Source organism: Mercenaria mercenaria, chromosome 10 (assembly GCF_021730395.1).
Source record: "Mercenaria mercenaria strain notata chromosome 10, MADL_Memer_1, whole genome shotgun sequence".
In the NCBI taxonomy this organism is placed as follows: Eukaryota; Metazoa; Mollusca; class Bivalvia; order Venerida; family Veneridae; genus Mercenaria; species Mercenaria mercenaria.
In genome coordinates, this window is record NC_069370.1 from 24,142,144 (window position 1) to 24,156,878 (window position 14,735).

At 35.4% G+C, this 14,735-nt stretch overlaps 1 protein-coding gene across 2 annotated transcripts in view; it reads left to right on the forward strand.

Moving 5' to 3' along the window:
- LOC123559637 (histone H4 transcription factor-like) overlaps positions 1–9,131 on the forward strand; it is a 43,291-nt gene extending 34,160 nt beyond the window's left edge. For both annotated transcript variants that reach the window (XM_045351608.2, XM_053552527.1), the window contains exons 7-10: positions 3,916–4,036; positions 5,541–5,679; positions 6,536–6,657; positions 8,700–9,131. In XM_045351608.2, coding sequence (XP_045207543.2) covers positions 3,916–4,036; positions 5,541–5,679; positions 6,536–6,657; positions 8,700–9,102 — 785 coding nt within the window. In that variant the 3' untranslated portion in view covers positions 9,103–9,131. The remainder of the gene's footprint in view (positions 1–3,915; positions 4,037–5,540; positions 5,680–6,535; positions 6,658–8,699) is intronic.
- The last annotated feature ends 5,604 nt before the right edge of the window (positions 9,132–14,735 follow it).

The window sequence follows — 14,735 nt, forward strand, 5'->3', positions numbered from 1 at the left end:
TTTTATTTTAACCAAACTTGCACACAACTTGTATCACCATAAGATCTCGATTCCTTTCTTGAACTGGCCAGATCCCATGATGGGTTCCAGAGTTATGGCCCCTGAAAGGGCCAAAATTAGCTATTTTGACCTTGTCTGCACAATAGCAGCTTTATTTATGATTTGATTTTTACCAAACTGGCACACAACTTGTATCACCATAAGATCTTGGTTCCTTTCTTGAACTGGCCAGATTCCATTATGGGTTCCAGAGTTATGGCCCAGAAAGGGCCAAAATTAGTTATTTTGACCTTGTCTGCACAATAGCAGCTTCATTTATGATTTTATTTTAACCAAACTTGCACACAACTTGTATCACTATAAGATCTTGGTTCCTTTCTTGAACTGGTGAGATTCCATTATGTGTTCCAGAATTATGGCCCCTGAAAGGGCCAGAATCAGCTATTTTGACCTTGTCTGCACAATAGCAGCTTCATTTATGATTTTGTTTTAACCAAACTTGCACACAACTTGTATCACTATAAGATCTTGGTTCCTTTCTAAAACTGGCGAGATTCCATTATGGGTTCCAGAGTTATGGCCCCTGAAAGGGCCAGAATTAACTATTTTGACCTTGTCTGCACAATAGCAGCTTCATTTATGATTTGAATTTAATCAAACTTGCACAAAACTTGTGTTGCCATAAGATCTCATTTCCTTTGTTGAACTGGCCAGACCCCATAATGGGTTCCAGAGATATGGCCCCGGAAAGGCCAAAATTAGCTATTTTGACCTTGTCTGCACAATAGCAGCTTCATTTATGATTTGATTTTAACCAAATTTGCACACAACTTGTATCACCACAAGATCTTGGATCCTTTCTTGAACTGGCCAGATTCCATCATGGGTTCCAGAGTTATGGCCCCTTAAAGGTCCAAAATTGGCTATTTTGGCTTTTGCAGCCATATAGAGACTTCATTTATGGTTTTATTTGATACAAACTTCCAAAATATCTTCAACAACAATAAATCTTGGATTCCATGACAAATCAGATCCAATCGTAGGTTATTTTATATCTGATTACCTCCCCTGATTGTAATCAAACTGGATTTATATCAGTAAGTACTTATAGGACTTATTTGAAATTTCATTATTGTCATTAGTTGGACTGAGCCAATCAGGGTAGATAACTATGGACTGATTTTGTGTCAAATTACCTCCCTTTATTTCAAATTAAAATTGGTATATCTTCGTAACTAATGAAGATACTGACCTGAAATTTCATTTATGACAACAGATTCCTTCTTTTGTTCACTAACAATAATTTTCTTTTTAATTACTTCCCTTTTACGTTACTATAAATAGCTTATTTTTAGTAACTTTTTTATTATTGGCTAAAACCGAGACCACTTTTTTGTAGTACAACATGGATGGTACTTCCAATTTTTAGGTGTATTTTGACATATCTGTACCTTTTAAGAATTTTTTTTTCTTTTTGGTTAAATTTCTTCCCTTTGTTGTTCCTATCCTTTGGACATAGATATTTTTTCTGAGGACAAGAAGTGCAATGATAACAGGTGAGCGATATAGGGCCATCATGGCCCTCTTGTTTCTCAAGTTTTCTGCATTTTAGTCATTATATGCAGATAACACGATGTCTCTTCCCTCTATTGGATTTAAATATTAGTCAGAACTGAATCTATCATGCTGGACAGGATTGATTCTGCCTTTGTGACAAGTTTAGATCATGATCAGCCTGCACATCCATATGCTGTCTGATCAAAATCTGCACTGTTCGCTGTTCAGTCAGTATTTTTTTTGTAAGCACCCCTTTTAACAGTTAATGGTACTGCTTAAATTGAAAGATGGACAAGTTCATTATAGAAATTTAGCAGGGTAAGGGTTACTTTATCATAATTATGTCCTATATTTGTTATAAAATAGTATCATCAAAACAGTATGAGTACTATTTCATTGTCTCATTTATTGTTCAGTCTTGTATTTGTGTCTGCTCTAATTTAGAAAGGTCATTATATTTTACAAAAACTCAGTCATACTTTTATCAGATGTTAGCCAATTTCTGATATACAGCTAGATACTTTATCAGTTGACCATGAATTCATAGTTCAGTTGCTTTGAGAAAACAAGATAAAAAAATAATAGAAATATTCATACTCTTAAACAAATTTAGGTAGTAAATAATGGACCTGTGTTTCAAATATGAATAAAGTTACATTGGAAAAAACTTCAATAATTCTCTGACATATTTCATCTGCTGTTAAGTATAACTTGTTGATGACCCTTAGTGATTACATGGTCCCTTGACCATGACCTTCACCTACTGACATATTTTCTTCCTTTTTAAGATATTGCCATGAAATTTGGAACACTTGTACAGTTTTGAACATACATCTGAAAATGGACTTTCAGTAACCTTGATTTTGACCTACTGACCTACTTTCTTCTTTTTAAGGTATAGTAATGAGATTTTGAGATTTTTTTTGTAGTTTTGCACAACATTTTTTGTGCATCTTTGTACATTTTCTCCATGTACAATATACAAATACAATATATCATATTTTCAATACCCTGTTCATCTGACAATAAGCTGATGTCTGGGGGTATTCATCAACAGGTCTTGTTTATAAATGTTCTCACTTACATTTGAAAGATGTATATAATAATTTGTATTGTCTGAGAAGATTCGTGATTATAAAGTTTTCAACAAAATCATTCTTATCAGTACTTGCTAACATTTCTAAATTTTTACATTTAAAGAAATTCATTCAAATAATTAAATATGAATTTGAAATTCATGTTCTGAATTAAGCAAAATCCTGGAAATTATATGTTCAGGGGCCTTCGTGGCCAAGTGGTGAAGGTCATCGACTTCAAATCACTTTCCACATTGATTTAGGTTTGAGCCTCACTTAGGGCGCTGAATTCTCGTGTGAGGAAGTCATTCAGCAGGCTTACAGAAGGTTGGTGGTTCTAGCCAGGGGCCGTCCCATTATGAAATAATGCAAAGAATGGCACCTGTGTCCTCCTCCGCCATCAAAAGCTGGAAAGTCGCCATATGGCTTATGAATGTGTTGGTGTGATGTTTAACCCAACAAAAACAAGAATACTTTATATGTGCTAAACTTTATGACTTCATATAATTCATTATGCATTTTGGGATTCCTTATAACGATTTCTAAATATATAAGAGGATTTTCAGACTTAACAAAATACTTTTTTATTGCCCAGTCAAAAATGTCCCATACATTTGATTTTCTTCATGATTAATCATGTTCAGGCTATCATCACGTTGGACATGATTAATCATGTTCAGGCTATCATCATGTTGGACATGATTAATCATGTTCAGGCTATCATTATGTTGGACATGATTAATCATGTTCAGGCTATCATTACGTTGGATATGATTAATCATGTTCAGGCTATCATCACGTTGGACACGATTAATCATGTTCAGGCTATCATCATGTTGGACATGATTAATCATGTTCAGGCTATCATCACGTTGGACATGATTAATCAATGTTCAGGCTATCATCATGTTGGACACGATTAATTATGTTCAGGCTATCATCACGTTGGACATGATTAATCAATGTTCAGGCTATCATCACGTTGGACATGATTAATCAATGTTCAGGCTATCATCATGTTGGACACGATTAATCATGTTCAGGCTATCATCACGTTGGACATGATTAATAAATGTTCAGACTATCATCACGTTGGACATGATTAATAAATGTTCAGGCTATCATCAAGTTGGACATGATTAATCAGTGTTCAGGCTATCATCACGTTGGACATGATTAATCAATGTTTAGAATTTGATGAAGGTGGACATGATTAATCAGTATTTTACACTTTAATCAACAGATTCTCATCACTATAATATGATACCTCTTGATTTTACAGTTAATCAGTACAAGTGTCCTTTTTGTGAGATGACGAGCCCTTCACCATCCAACATGAGACTACACATGAAGTACAGACATTCAGAAGATAAACCATTTAAGTGTGACAACTGTAATTACAGGTAATCTAACTTACACTCTCTTTAACAGCAGTGTCATGAAAAAACATTACCAACATGGCAGAAGAACTAAAATGAGATATGAATGCTTTATAACATTGACCAAAATATAGAAGCAATTTCCCATGGTGTAGCCGGAATGATATAATCTACATCTTAAAAATAGTGACTTTATTCAAGAGGAAATCACTGAGATATATTATTTTGATTATAACAAAATATCCAGGATTTACTACCTACATCCCTAACTGCATCCACCAAATGTTTGCCTGTTTTGTGGGGTTTTCTTTTCCAGCATACCATTATAACATTTGGTGCTATGACTTAATAGTTGTAACATAAAAGCAGTTGCATAATGTCACAATTTCAGTCTTGTCTGTTTATAAGGAATGAAGTTAGGTTGTGCTAGAATAAAAGTTTGATAACACTGAAGGGAAGTGAAATATCTTGACACTTTGATATCTGTAAGAGGAAGTGTTCATCATTAGAACTAAAACTCCTATCTTGGATATGCTGGAGATAAGAAACAAAAATTGATTTTATCTTGTCCTCCAAACTGATCTGAACAGGAAATAAATTCTTTTTCAGTAAGCAAGGAATCAACCAATAAAATATGTATAAAGGAGCATATGATTAAGTTTGATATCTCTAGGCATACATAGAAAATATATGTGTCACAGGTTGAGAAAAATGTGAAGCCAGACTGGGACTCAAACCCTGGCCTCCGATTCTCTACCGACTGAGTTACCCGTCTGCCCCATTTTAATATTCAAGTTCTATCCCATGACATATTTCCTTACCAGTTTGAAATTTGTCCTCTAATTTCAGCGGGTACTTTATATATAAGCAGTTACAGGCGTCGGAGACTAACCAGTGTAATTTCGTCATGGTCCCATGTTGGGCACCAAATGTCATGGTGAGAAAAATGTGCAGTCAGTCCTGGGCTCAAACCCTGGGCCAGTGCTTTACTGACTGAGCTAACCGGCTGCCTGACACATATTTTCCCCCCTTACATGATCAAGTCCGTACCGTGACATACACCCCCACAAATTAAAAATTTGTTCTCAAATTCCGGAGGTACATAATATTGCAACCTGGTATTTTTAGCTCAACTATTCAAAGAATATTCTAGCAATTCTAGTCACGTTGGCACCAGCGTCGCACCTTGGTTAAAGTTTTGCATGCAAGTACATATAGCTTTTACAGTCATATTCTTTTTCTAGGTCAATTTCCAGCCTCAGCGGGTCAAGTCCCATAACTCTGACTTGTATTTTGGCCAAATTATGCCCCTTTTGGGACTTAGAAAACCCGGGTTAAAGTTTGCATGCAATTTAAACTGTCTCCAAACTATGCGATATTGAATTGAAACTTCAAATTTTATCTTGGGGGTTATAAAACTAGGTGATAACATGGGGGGGGGGGGGGGTACAATATAGTTTTTAACGTCACTACTTCTTGTGACAAAAAATGTGCAGATAAACAATGAAGTGACAAGTATTTATTTCAGGTGTAAATCTATGGCTGACCTGAGGAAACATCTAGAAACACACAACAATGATGGTCCTATTAAATGTGAAGTGCCTGATTGTCAGTACGAGGCCAAAAATTACAAGTACCTGGAGAACCATTTTCATAGAATGCATGAGGTATATGTCACTTTTATCAGTTTCTTTTGTCAGGAAAAAGTTGGGATATATGACAGAATTTATGAGAAAAGGGAAGTTTTGAAAATTGTCAAAATGCCAAGAGTTTAGGTTTTTTGCACAAAAGCTTAAATACAATCTAAACAACAAATTGTTACACCAACACTAAAATGCAAAATATACTGCAGATGAAGAAAATGAGAAAATTGAAATAGATGAAAATGTTTGTTTTGCAGTTTTTATCTCCTGCCTTTTTCAAGAAATAATTGGAGACACATAAAAGGAATGTGTCCATCCATCTGCCATCACACTTCGTGATCAGTCTGCAACTTTGCCATCCATCAAAGGATTTTGAAATTACTTCGCAGAATTACTTCCCATAATTAGGGGAATTTGTTGGGCACAAGATCCAGTCCCTTAGCTCCAAGGTCAACATCACACTTGAAGGTCAAAGGTTAACTTGGTTGTTCCATGTCTGATCAATAAGTTTGCCTTTCATCAAGGAATTTAAGTATTACAGTACTTGGCACAAATGTTTGATGAGACAGTAAATTGCATGAAAGACCTGTACCACTATCACAAAGGTCAAAGATATTAGGTCATTATTCTTATCGGTGAATAATTTTGATACGTATGTATGAATATTCGAGTAATTTTGATATGCATGTAAGGGTATTCAAGTAATTTTGATATGCATGTATGGATATTCAAGTTACAAGGCACAAACTGTCACCATAAAACTACCGGGGGACCATGGTAGAGCTCTGGTATGCGAGAATGAGTTGGTGCTTGCTCTCAAGAGGTTGTTTGCTCTACAGATATTTCACTGTATGTCTCTGTTTACATTTAAATATTACAGAAGCAAAATGCAAGTTACCAGTGTCATGTGTGCGATGCAGCGTTTACACGAGGTGCCCTCCTGACTACACACCTGAAAACGAAACACAAGTTTAACTGGCCTGCAGGTCATTCTAGATTCAGGTATGTTATATATACTCTAACTCCGTGTCTGATGGCACTGCAATTATATTTTCATATTTGGCCATGGGTGCTCAAATATATTCGGATCAGCACATCACATTTCATGACCAAATGTTGAAAACTAAACTGTAAACACTGATTTCTACTACCATAAACTTGTTTTATCAAAGATCTGTATGCTTTGAATAATGTTTTTGATTTCTGCATATTGTGTTTTCAATGAATAAAAAATACAGATGATTTAATGAAAGTACAATCATGTCCAAAATAAATATATTTTATTTTCATTTAATCAATTGTCTGTGCTAAATACCTTTTTACTAATTACTACAAACTTTTTATTCGTTAGAACAAACATAATTGATTTTTTCTTGGACCAGCCATTTTAAATCAAATTTTAGTATTTATTGATGTAAAAGTTGACCAGTCCTTAAGTAAATCCAGGACTGCTGAGAGAGTCCTCAGTAGCGTGTTACTTAAAATATATTTATGCATTTTCTATGGTGGTGAAATGCCTGATGTGTTTGTAAGGAGACGTGTAATTGACATCTGTTTCCACACTTTGAAGTTCTGATGCACTTTCACTTTATCTCTGAAATTACTAGATGGATTTGCTTCAAACTTGCTTCCGTATCATTACCCACATCATATGACACAAGGGCTATAACTTTTGCACCAATATTTGATGAATTATGCCCTTTACTACTAAGAATTTGGTTAATTTTGATGCACTTTCAACAAATCTTAATAATGGATTATGATTCAGACTTAAAATATTTGTTCTACAGCATCGTTCTCATGATATGAGATAATATGCATAACTCTAGCACAAAGATTTAATGAATTATGTCCCCTTTTCACCTAGAATTTCTGTTTATTTTCTTGCTGTTTTAACATACCTCTGTTGTTACTAAATGAATTTGATCGAGACTTAAAAAAATGGTTGTTTCACATTATCACTCACTTAATATGACACAAGGATCATAACTCTGGCACCAGAATTTTATGCCTCGAATGTCAGATTAAAGTTGTGATGCGCTTTTACTATATCTTTACTAAATAATTTGATTGAAACTTAAAATAGTTGTTCTAAATTATTAGCATCATGATATGACACATGGCACATTACTCTTGCAGAAATATTCAATGAATTATGTCCCTTTTATACTTATTTAATGTTTTGATACACTTTCACTTTATCTCTGTAATCAATAAATACATTTGACTCAGCCTTAAACTATTGTCCATTAACATCATCCACATGGGAGTCATTAAACACTCAAGTGATAGCTCCATTGACTGTGCCAAGGGGCCAACAGAAATAAAAGTAGAAAAACCTTTAAATGACTTGTGCTCATGAATAGCATTGTTGGCCAAAGTAATGGTCAGAGGCATTTCTTGCTTGAACCTCTCAAGAGTTTGTTCAAATGGATCCATTTGGACCAAATTTTAAGCAACTATGATGGGCAACATACGTAAGAGGCCACATTCTTTTAGCATGTTCAGAATCTACACAAAACTTACTCAGAACGAGGTCCCATAGTCCTAAAATGTTAATGGGGAAGATTGAATCCAGAGCTCTGGCCCTTGAATTTTCCAAAATTTCTAGAGTTAGTGCTTTTAAAGACAACATTTCTACAGATACCTTTATGAAATGCATTTTAAATGTCTATGGTTAGACAGTAACAGAAAAGTTCAGTAATAAGCAAGAATGCTCAAATAACACGAGTTATGGCCTTTGATTAAGTAAAAATTGCAATATTACACTTTGGTTCCACATCAGAGGCTACAACTTTTGAGCTTGAATTAATAAAATTTTCCATATTTCACATTGTTAACATCTTCATGAAACTTAATGGAACATATGGCTGCATGAGCCCATTGGTTATTGGCAAGATTCTCAAATAACACCAGAGTTACGTCCTTGATTAAGTAAAACTTGCTGTATTTCAAATATTGAGTAACTAACTTGTACAAGTAATCAGGTGAATAATATTTGGGTTTATAGGTTCTTTCATTTTAAATTTTCTTTGTATACACAGGTACAAATGTCATTCTGATGGGAAATTTCGCTTGCAAACTGTTAGATACGAGAGTGTTGAGCTTACAACACAGGATGAGTCCAATTCTTCCCATAATACATCAGCATCGAGTTCAAGTCAACAGCTGTGTGATATGCCAAACCTGAATGAGCCGTGTTCATCACAGTCCACAGAGGGAATCATTCTAGTAGACATGGGTGCTAGATCAGATACAAGCTGTGGCGAGAGATGTTTGATATCAGTAATTGATGCTGGAGGAGAGAAGAAAGCTGAACACATTTCAGAAAACAAACATGCACATAAAAAACATGGTAAAAATTTAATACATGAAATTGGGCATGGTGAAGTAAATAGTGAAAACATGGAAAGTAATATCACAGTTTTTGCGGGGATACAGATTTAAACGCAAACAACAACAATAATTATGGTCAAGATAGAGATTAGATAAACCCAACAGTAATAACATTGACTGACATTGGCAATGATTTACCAAAAGGTGAGAGTGAAGAAGAAATAGAAAAACCGATTGAAACAGAATTGTTACCAATGAAAAAGGAGAATATATGATACAAAACGAAGTCAGGGGATAAAGAGACTGTTCCTTAGATAACAGGAAAAATGGAATTTGAAGAAGAGACAATGTATAACTACAAATGCTTGGAGATGTGGCATTACAGGATAAATATCATGGTGTCAAACAGTCCCGACAAGTAGCACATTACTTTACCATATTGTAAACTTGTAATGGAGAAAAAGCGAATTTACCAGGAGCAATGTTAAGATGTCAGACAAGTAGCTCATTGCTTAACCACTGTACTTTTTGGAAACAAACAGTTTGTGAGAAATGTGTGCAAATAGAAACAATTATGTATTCATTTTAAATTTTTAAAAGCAAGTTGCCTTTCCATTTACAGTTTGATATCCATTGAAATATTGCATTTTTTGTGTTGAATTTAAAAAAGAAACATTAGCATGTGTTATTAGAAGTATCAGGAAAAGAAAGACCGTCCATATTGTTCATGTTGACAATGAACTGGAATGATTATTGACTGTAGCCTTGACTGCTGAGAAAGAACTACATTCTACTGTCCATAGATGAAAGTGGAAAAAGCACTGTTCTGTTGCATGGAAATCTTTCTTGTGTCCAGTGCCTTTTTCTTTAGCTCGGTTTTACCCGCCTGCTTAACTAAACAGGGAGAGCGTAGATTTACAGATCGTAGGGTCGTGAGTGTGATATCCAGGCGAGGCGTATGTTTTCCGATGATTTAATAAAAGACATTGTGTCTCATATCATTCATCCTCCACCTCTGATTCATGCGATGAAGTTAGCAGTTACATGCTGAGAACAGGTTTTGTACTGGTACAGAATCCACAGACTGGTTAGGTTAACTGCCCACCATTGCATAAATGAAAAATGGTGTTAAATCCAAACAAAACTACTAAAAATACTGAAGGTCTCCCCAGAAATATATTGTTTCTTTTCAAGTCATCTGTCCATCACAAAATAGTATCTGCTTCATATCTTTTCACCTCCTGGAAAAATTTTCAAATGACTGTTACTGGTTCTAATGTTAATCATAATGGGAAAGTGTAGAGATTGCAGCCAGTGTCTGTTCAGAGTCAAGCAGCAGCAAAAGGTTGCTTTTTGGGGGAAAAAAGCGCATGTCTTCCCAAAATACTTCATTAAAGTGAAAGAGTGAATCCATACTTAGCAAAAAGAGATGTGTTGGCAGATGGACTTTTTAGCTCGTGCTCAAAGGTGAGCTTTTGTGATCGCCCTGTGTCCGTCGTCAACAATTTGACTGTTAACACTCTAGAGGTCACATTTTTGGCCCAATCTTAATGAAACTTGGTCAGAATGTTAACCTCAATAAAATCTTGGACGAGTTCGATATTGGGTCATCTGGGGTCAAAAACTAGGTCACCAGGTCAAATCAAAGGAAAAGCTTGTTAACACTAGAGGTCACAATTTTGGCCCAATCTTAATGAAACTTGTTCAGAGTGTTATCCTCAATGAAGTCTTGGACGAGTATGATATTGGGTCATCTGGGGTCAAAAACTTGGTCACCAGGTCAGATCAAAGGAAAAGCTTGTTAACACTGTAGAGGCCGCATTTATGACTGTATCTTCATGAAACTTGGTCAGAATGTTAATATTGATGATCTTAAGGTCCAGTTTTAATCTAGGTCATGTAGGGTTAAAAACTGGGGTACTAGGTCAAATCAAAAGAAAAGCTAATTAACACTCTAGAGGCCACATTTATGTATCTTCATGAAACTTGGTCAGAATGCTAATATTGATGATCTGCAGATCAAATTCAAATCTGGGTTATGTGGGGTCAAAAACTAGGTCACCAGGTCAAATCAAAGGAAAAGCTTGTTAACACTCTAGAGGCCATATTTATGACTGTATCTTTATGAGACTTAGTCAGAATGTTAAACTTGATGATCTTTAGGATAAATTCGAATCTGTATCATGTTGGGTCAAAAACTAGGTCACCAGGTTAAATTTAAGGAAAAGCTAGTTAACACTTTAGAGGCCACATTTATGAGCATATCTTAATGAAACTTGGTCAGAATGTTAATCTTGATGATCTTTAGGTCAAGTTTAAATCTGGGTCAGGAGGGGTCAAAAACTAGGTCACTAGGTCATATCAAAGGAAAAGCTTGTTAACACTCTAGAGGCCACATTTATGACTGTATTTTCATGAAACTTAGTCAGAATGTTAAACTTGATGATCTTTAGGTCAAATTCGAATCTGGGTCATGTCGGGTCAAAAACTAGGTCACGGGGTCAAATCAAAGTAATAGCTAGTTAACACTTTTGAGGCCACATTTATGATCATATCTTAATGAAACTTGGTCAGAATGTTAATCTTGATGATCTTTAGGTCAATAGGTCAGGTGAGCGATATAAGGCCTTAATGGCCCTCTTGTTAAAATTACTGCCATAAAAGATGCAAAGCAGACATGAAAAGATCCTTATTTGACCTTTGATCTCCCTCATGCTTCCTTGACCTTATATTAACATGATCGGAAGCTTTGTTCTGCATGTCATTTCATTGTGGTTAAGTAATTTGAAAATACTTCCAAGGGGTAAAAAGATTCAGAGAGACTCAAGATATTCCCCATTTAACTTGATCTCATTGAGCCACTTGGCCTCGAATTCACATGACTGCATACCTCCAAATGGTTAACATTTATGGCAAGTAATTTGAAAATCTTTTCAGTGGTCAGTGTTTAGTAAATAGATACAGAAACAAAATTTTTTATGGATAGACAGCAACACCTGAATCTAAAACAATATGTCTCCTCTCCTTATTTGTAATGAAAAGTGCTCTATGTTTCATATCTTTATAATCTCCTGAACAAATGAGCTGCACCATGAGAAAACCAACATAGTGTGTTTGGGACCAGCATGGATCCAGACCAGCCTGCGCATCCGCCCATTCTGGTTAGGATCCATGCTGTTCGCTTTCAAAGCCTATTGCAATTACAGCAACTGCAGATGCGCAGGCTGGTCTGGATCCATGCTGGTCGCAAACCCACTATGTTGGTTTTCTCATGGCGCGGGTCAAATTACCTACCCACCCCCATATGTACGGATACATATTGATTTGATTTGTCTGTTAAGCCGTCCCTACTTTTTCCTGCTTTATTATTTGGCTTCTACTTTTTAACTCGCCTGCATTCATGTTGAGCTCTTAGAATCTATTTTGCATCGTTTGTCTATTGTCCGCCATTTCTTTAAAAAACATTTAAACCACCAAGCCAGTTTCATCCAAACTGCACAGAAATGTTCCTTCCATGATCCCCAGATCTAAAGCATCCATGCAGATTTCTGGTTGCCATGGCAACCAAAAGGAAACATGTTTAAAATATCCATAAAGCAAAGTTATATTTTACTAACATGAGCACAAAGTTCTTAAGTTAAACTGTCTTGGTTACACTGTGTCCGTCCTGCGTCATCCATCCTCATCATTTGCACTCCAGAGTTCACGATTTTTGCCCAGTCAAAACAAAAATTTGTCAGTTTGTAGGTGTTAGATACTTGGTCATCATGGGTTAAGAACTTGTACGCAATACAAGCATGTCAGTTAATAATGAATTTCACACCTCTTGGCATATCAACATCGCCAAATCATGAGATACACTTGATTGGCCACACCTATTTCTACGATATATACAAACGATTGAAATATGCAAACAATGCAATGATGTTGATTCTCTTATTAGTATCTGCAAATGCCAAAAAATCGGCCTACCTACTTCTTCATTGATGATTATGATTCGTGCGTGCATGCATGTGTTGTCAACTGTTATATTTAAATGACATCTCGTCCAAAACCACTGAATGGATTTTGATAAAACTTGGCCTGGATGTTACTTAGGTGGTCCTCTACCAATTTGTCTAAATGGTTGCACCAGGGGCTGCTGGAGCCAAAAGTAAAAAAATCTTCAAACGACATCTCCTCTTAAACTGATGGTTCGATTTAGAAATAATTTCACACAAATAGTCCTTATGTCACCCTCTACCCAGATTGTTCAAATTATACCGATTTGTAAAAAAAAAAACAGGTCGCCAGGGTACGTGGTCACTTTTTCCTTTTTGTATATAGTTGAAATTCAAAAAGTCTTCTTGTGTGAAACTACTGGCCTGATTTTAAAATAATTTTACAAAAATGATCCTTGTGTCACCCTCTACCAATTAGATTGTTTAAATTATTTTGATTCGTCAAAAATCATGGCCGCCAGGGGTTGTAGTCACTTTTCACTATATAACTTAGAAAATCTTCTTGTGTGAAACTCCTAGCCTGATTTTAAAATAATTTTACACAAATGGTCCTTGTGTGACCCTCTAATAAGATTGTTCAAATTATTCCGATTCGTCAAAAAACATGGCTGCCAGGGGGCGTGGTCACTTTTCCCTATATGTATATTGTAGAAACTTAGAAAATCTTCTTGTGTAAAATTATTAGCCCGATTTTAAAATAATTTCACACAAATTGTCCTTGTGTGACCTTCTACAAATAATGTTCAAGTTTTTCTGATTAGTCAAAAAGCACGGCCGCCAGCGGGCGTGGTCACTTGATCAACAATTTCTTTAAACATCTCCTCCAAAATCACAGAATGGATTTTGATGAAACTTTACACAAATGATCTCTGGGTAGCCCTTTGTCAATGTTGTTCAAATGGTTCCGGTTCATTGAACATATGGGTCTTTTTGGTTAAAAATAGGTTTTCAGCTACCAGACTTTAAAAATCTTTTTCTCTAGGGCTTTGATATTTGGCATGACTTTCAACCATAATTGTCCAAATTACTGCCCAAAAGTCATTAATGGCCACGCCCCTGTGTATGACATATACTTACTAAAGTCTTATATATATGAAACTTTGAAAATCTTCTTCTCTGAATCCATAATAGCTAGAGCATTGATATTTGGCAGGTGATATCAGAGTTGCACTGTATGTTGTAGTTGTTCAAATTATTGCCTTAGGTTCAAAAATGTGTGTGACATGTATATAATATAGGCTAACATAGAAGAAACCTAACTCTGTACTCCTACTTGTACCATTACATTATACAAACACACCTGAAGCCTTGTACACAGGTGAGCGCTTTAATGACCCTGTTGTTACATATGTCCCTCTTTGACTTTATAATAGTATTTAAGCATTTTCAGAGGGCACCTGTCATTCAATGTTGACTTTATAATCATTCTTGTCTGATTCCTCATGTGTTAAGAAAATACAAGTATTTTTCACATCAATTATCCTGACATCCATCTATCAATATAGTTTACTTGAATTTAGTATTGTTTTTGCAACTTTTTCAAGACAGCATCAGTATTAAAAAGAAACTTAAATACTTTTCTGAGCGGAAGTACATCACAAACGCGGGTTTGGTGTAAACTGTAATGCATCTGTTTATAATGATCTATATTAAATCAAAGTAATATAAAAACTTTAAGAATATATATTTGCAAAGGTCTTTCCGTTAACATTCTGACATAAATCTTGCTGTTACAGAGTATAA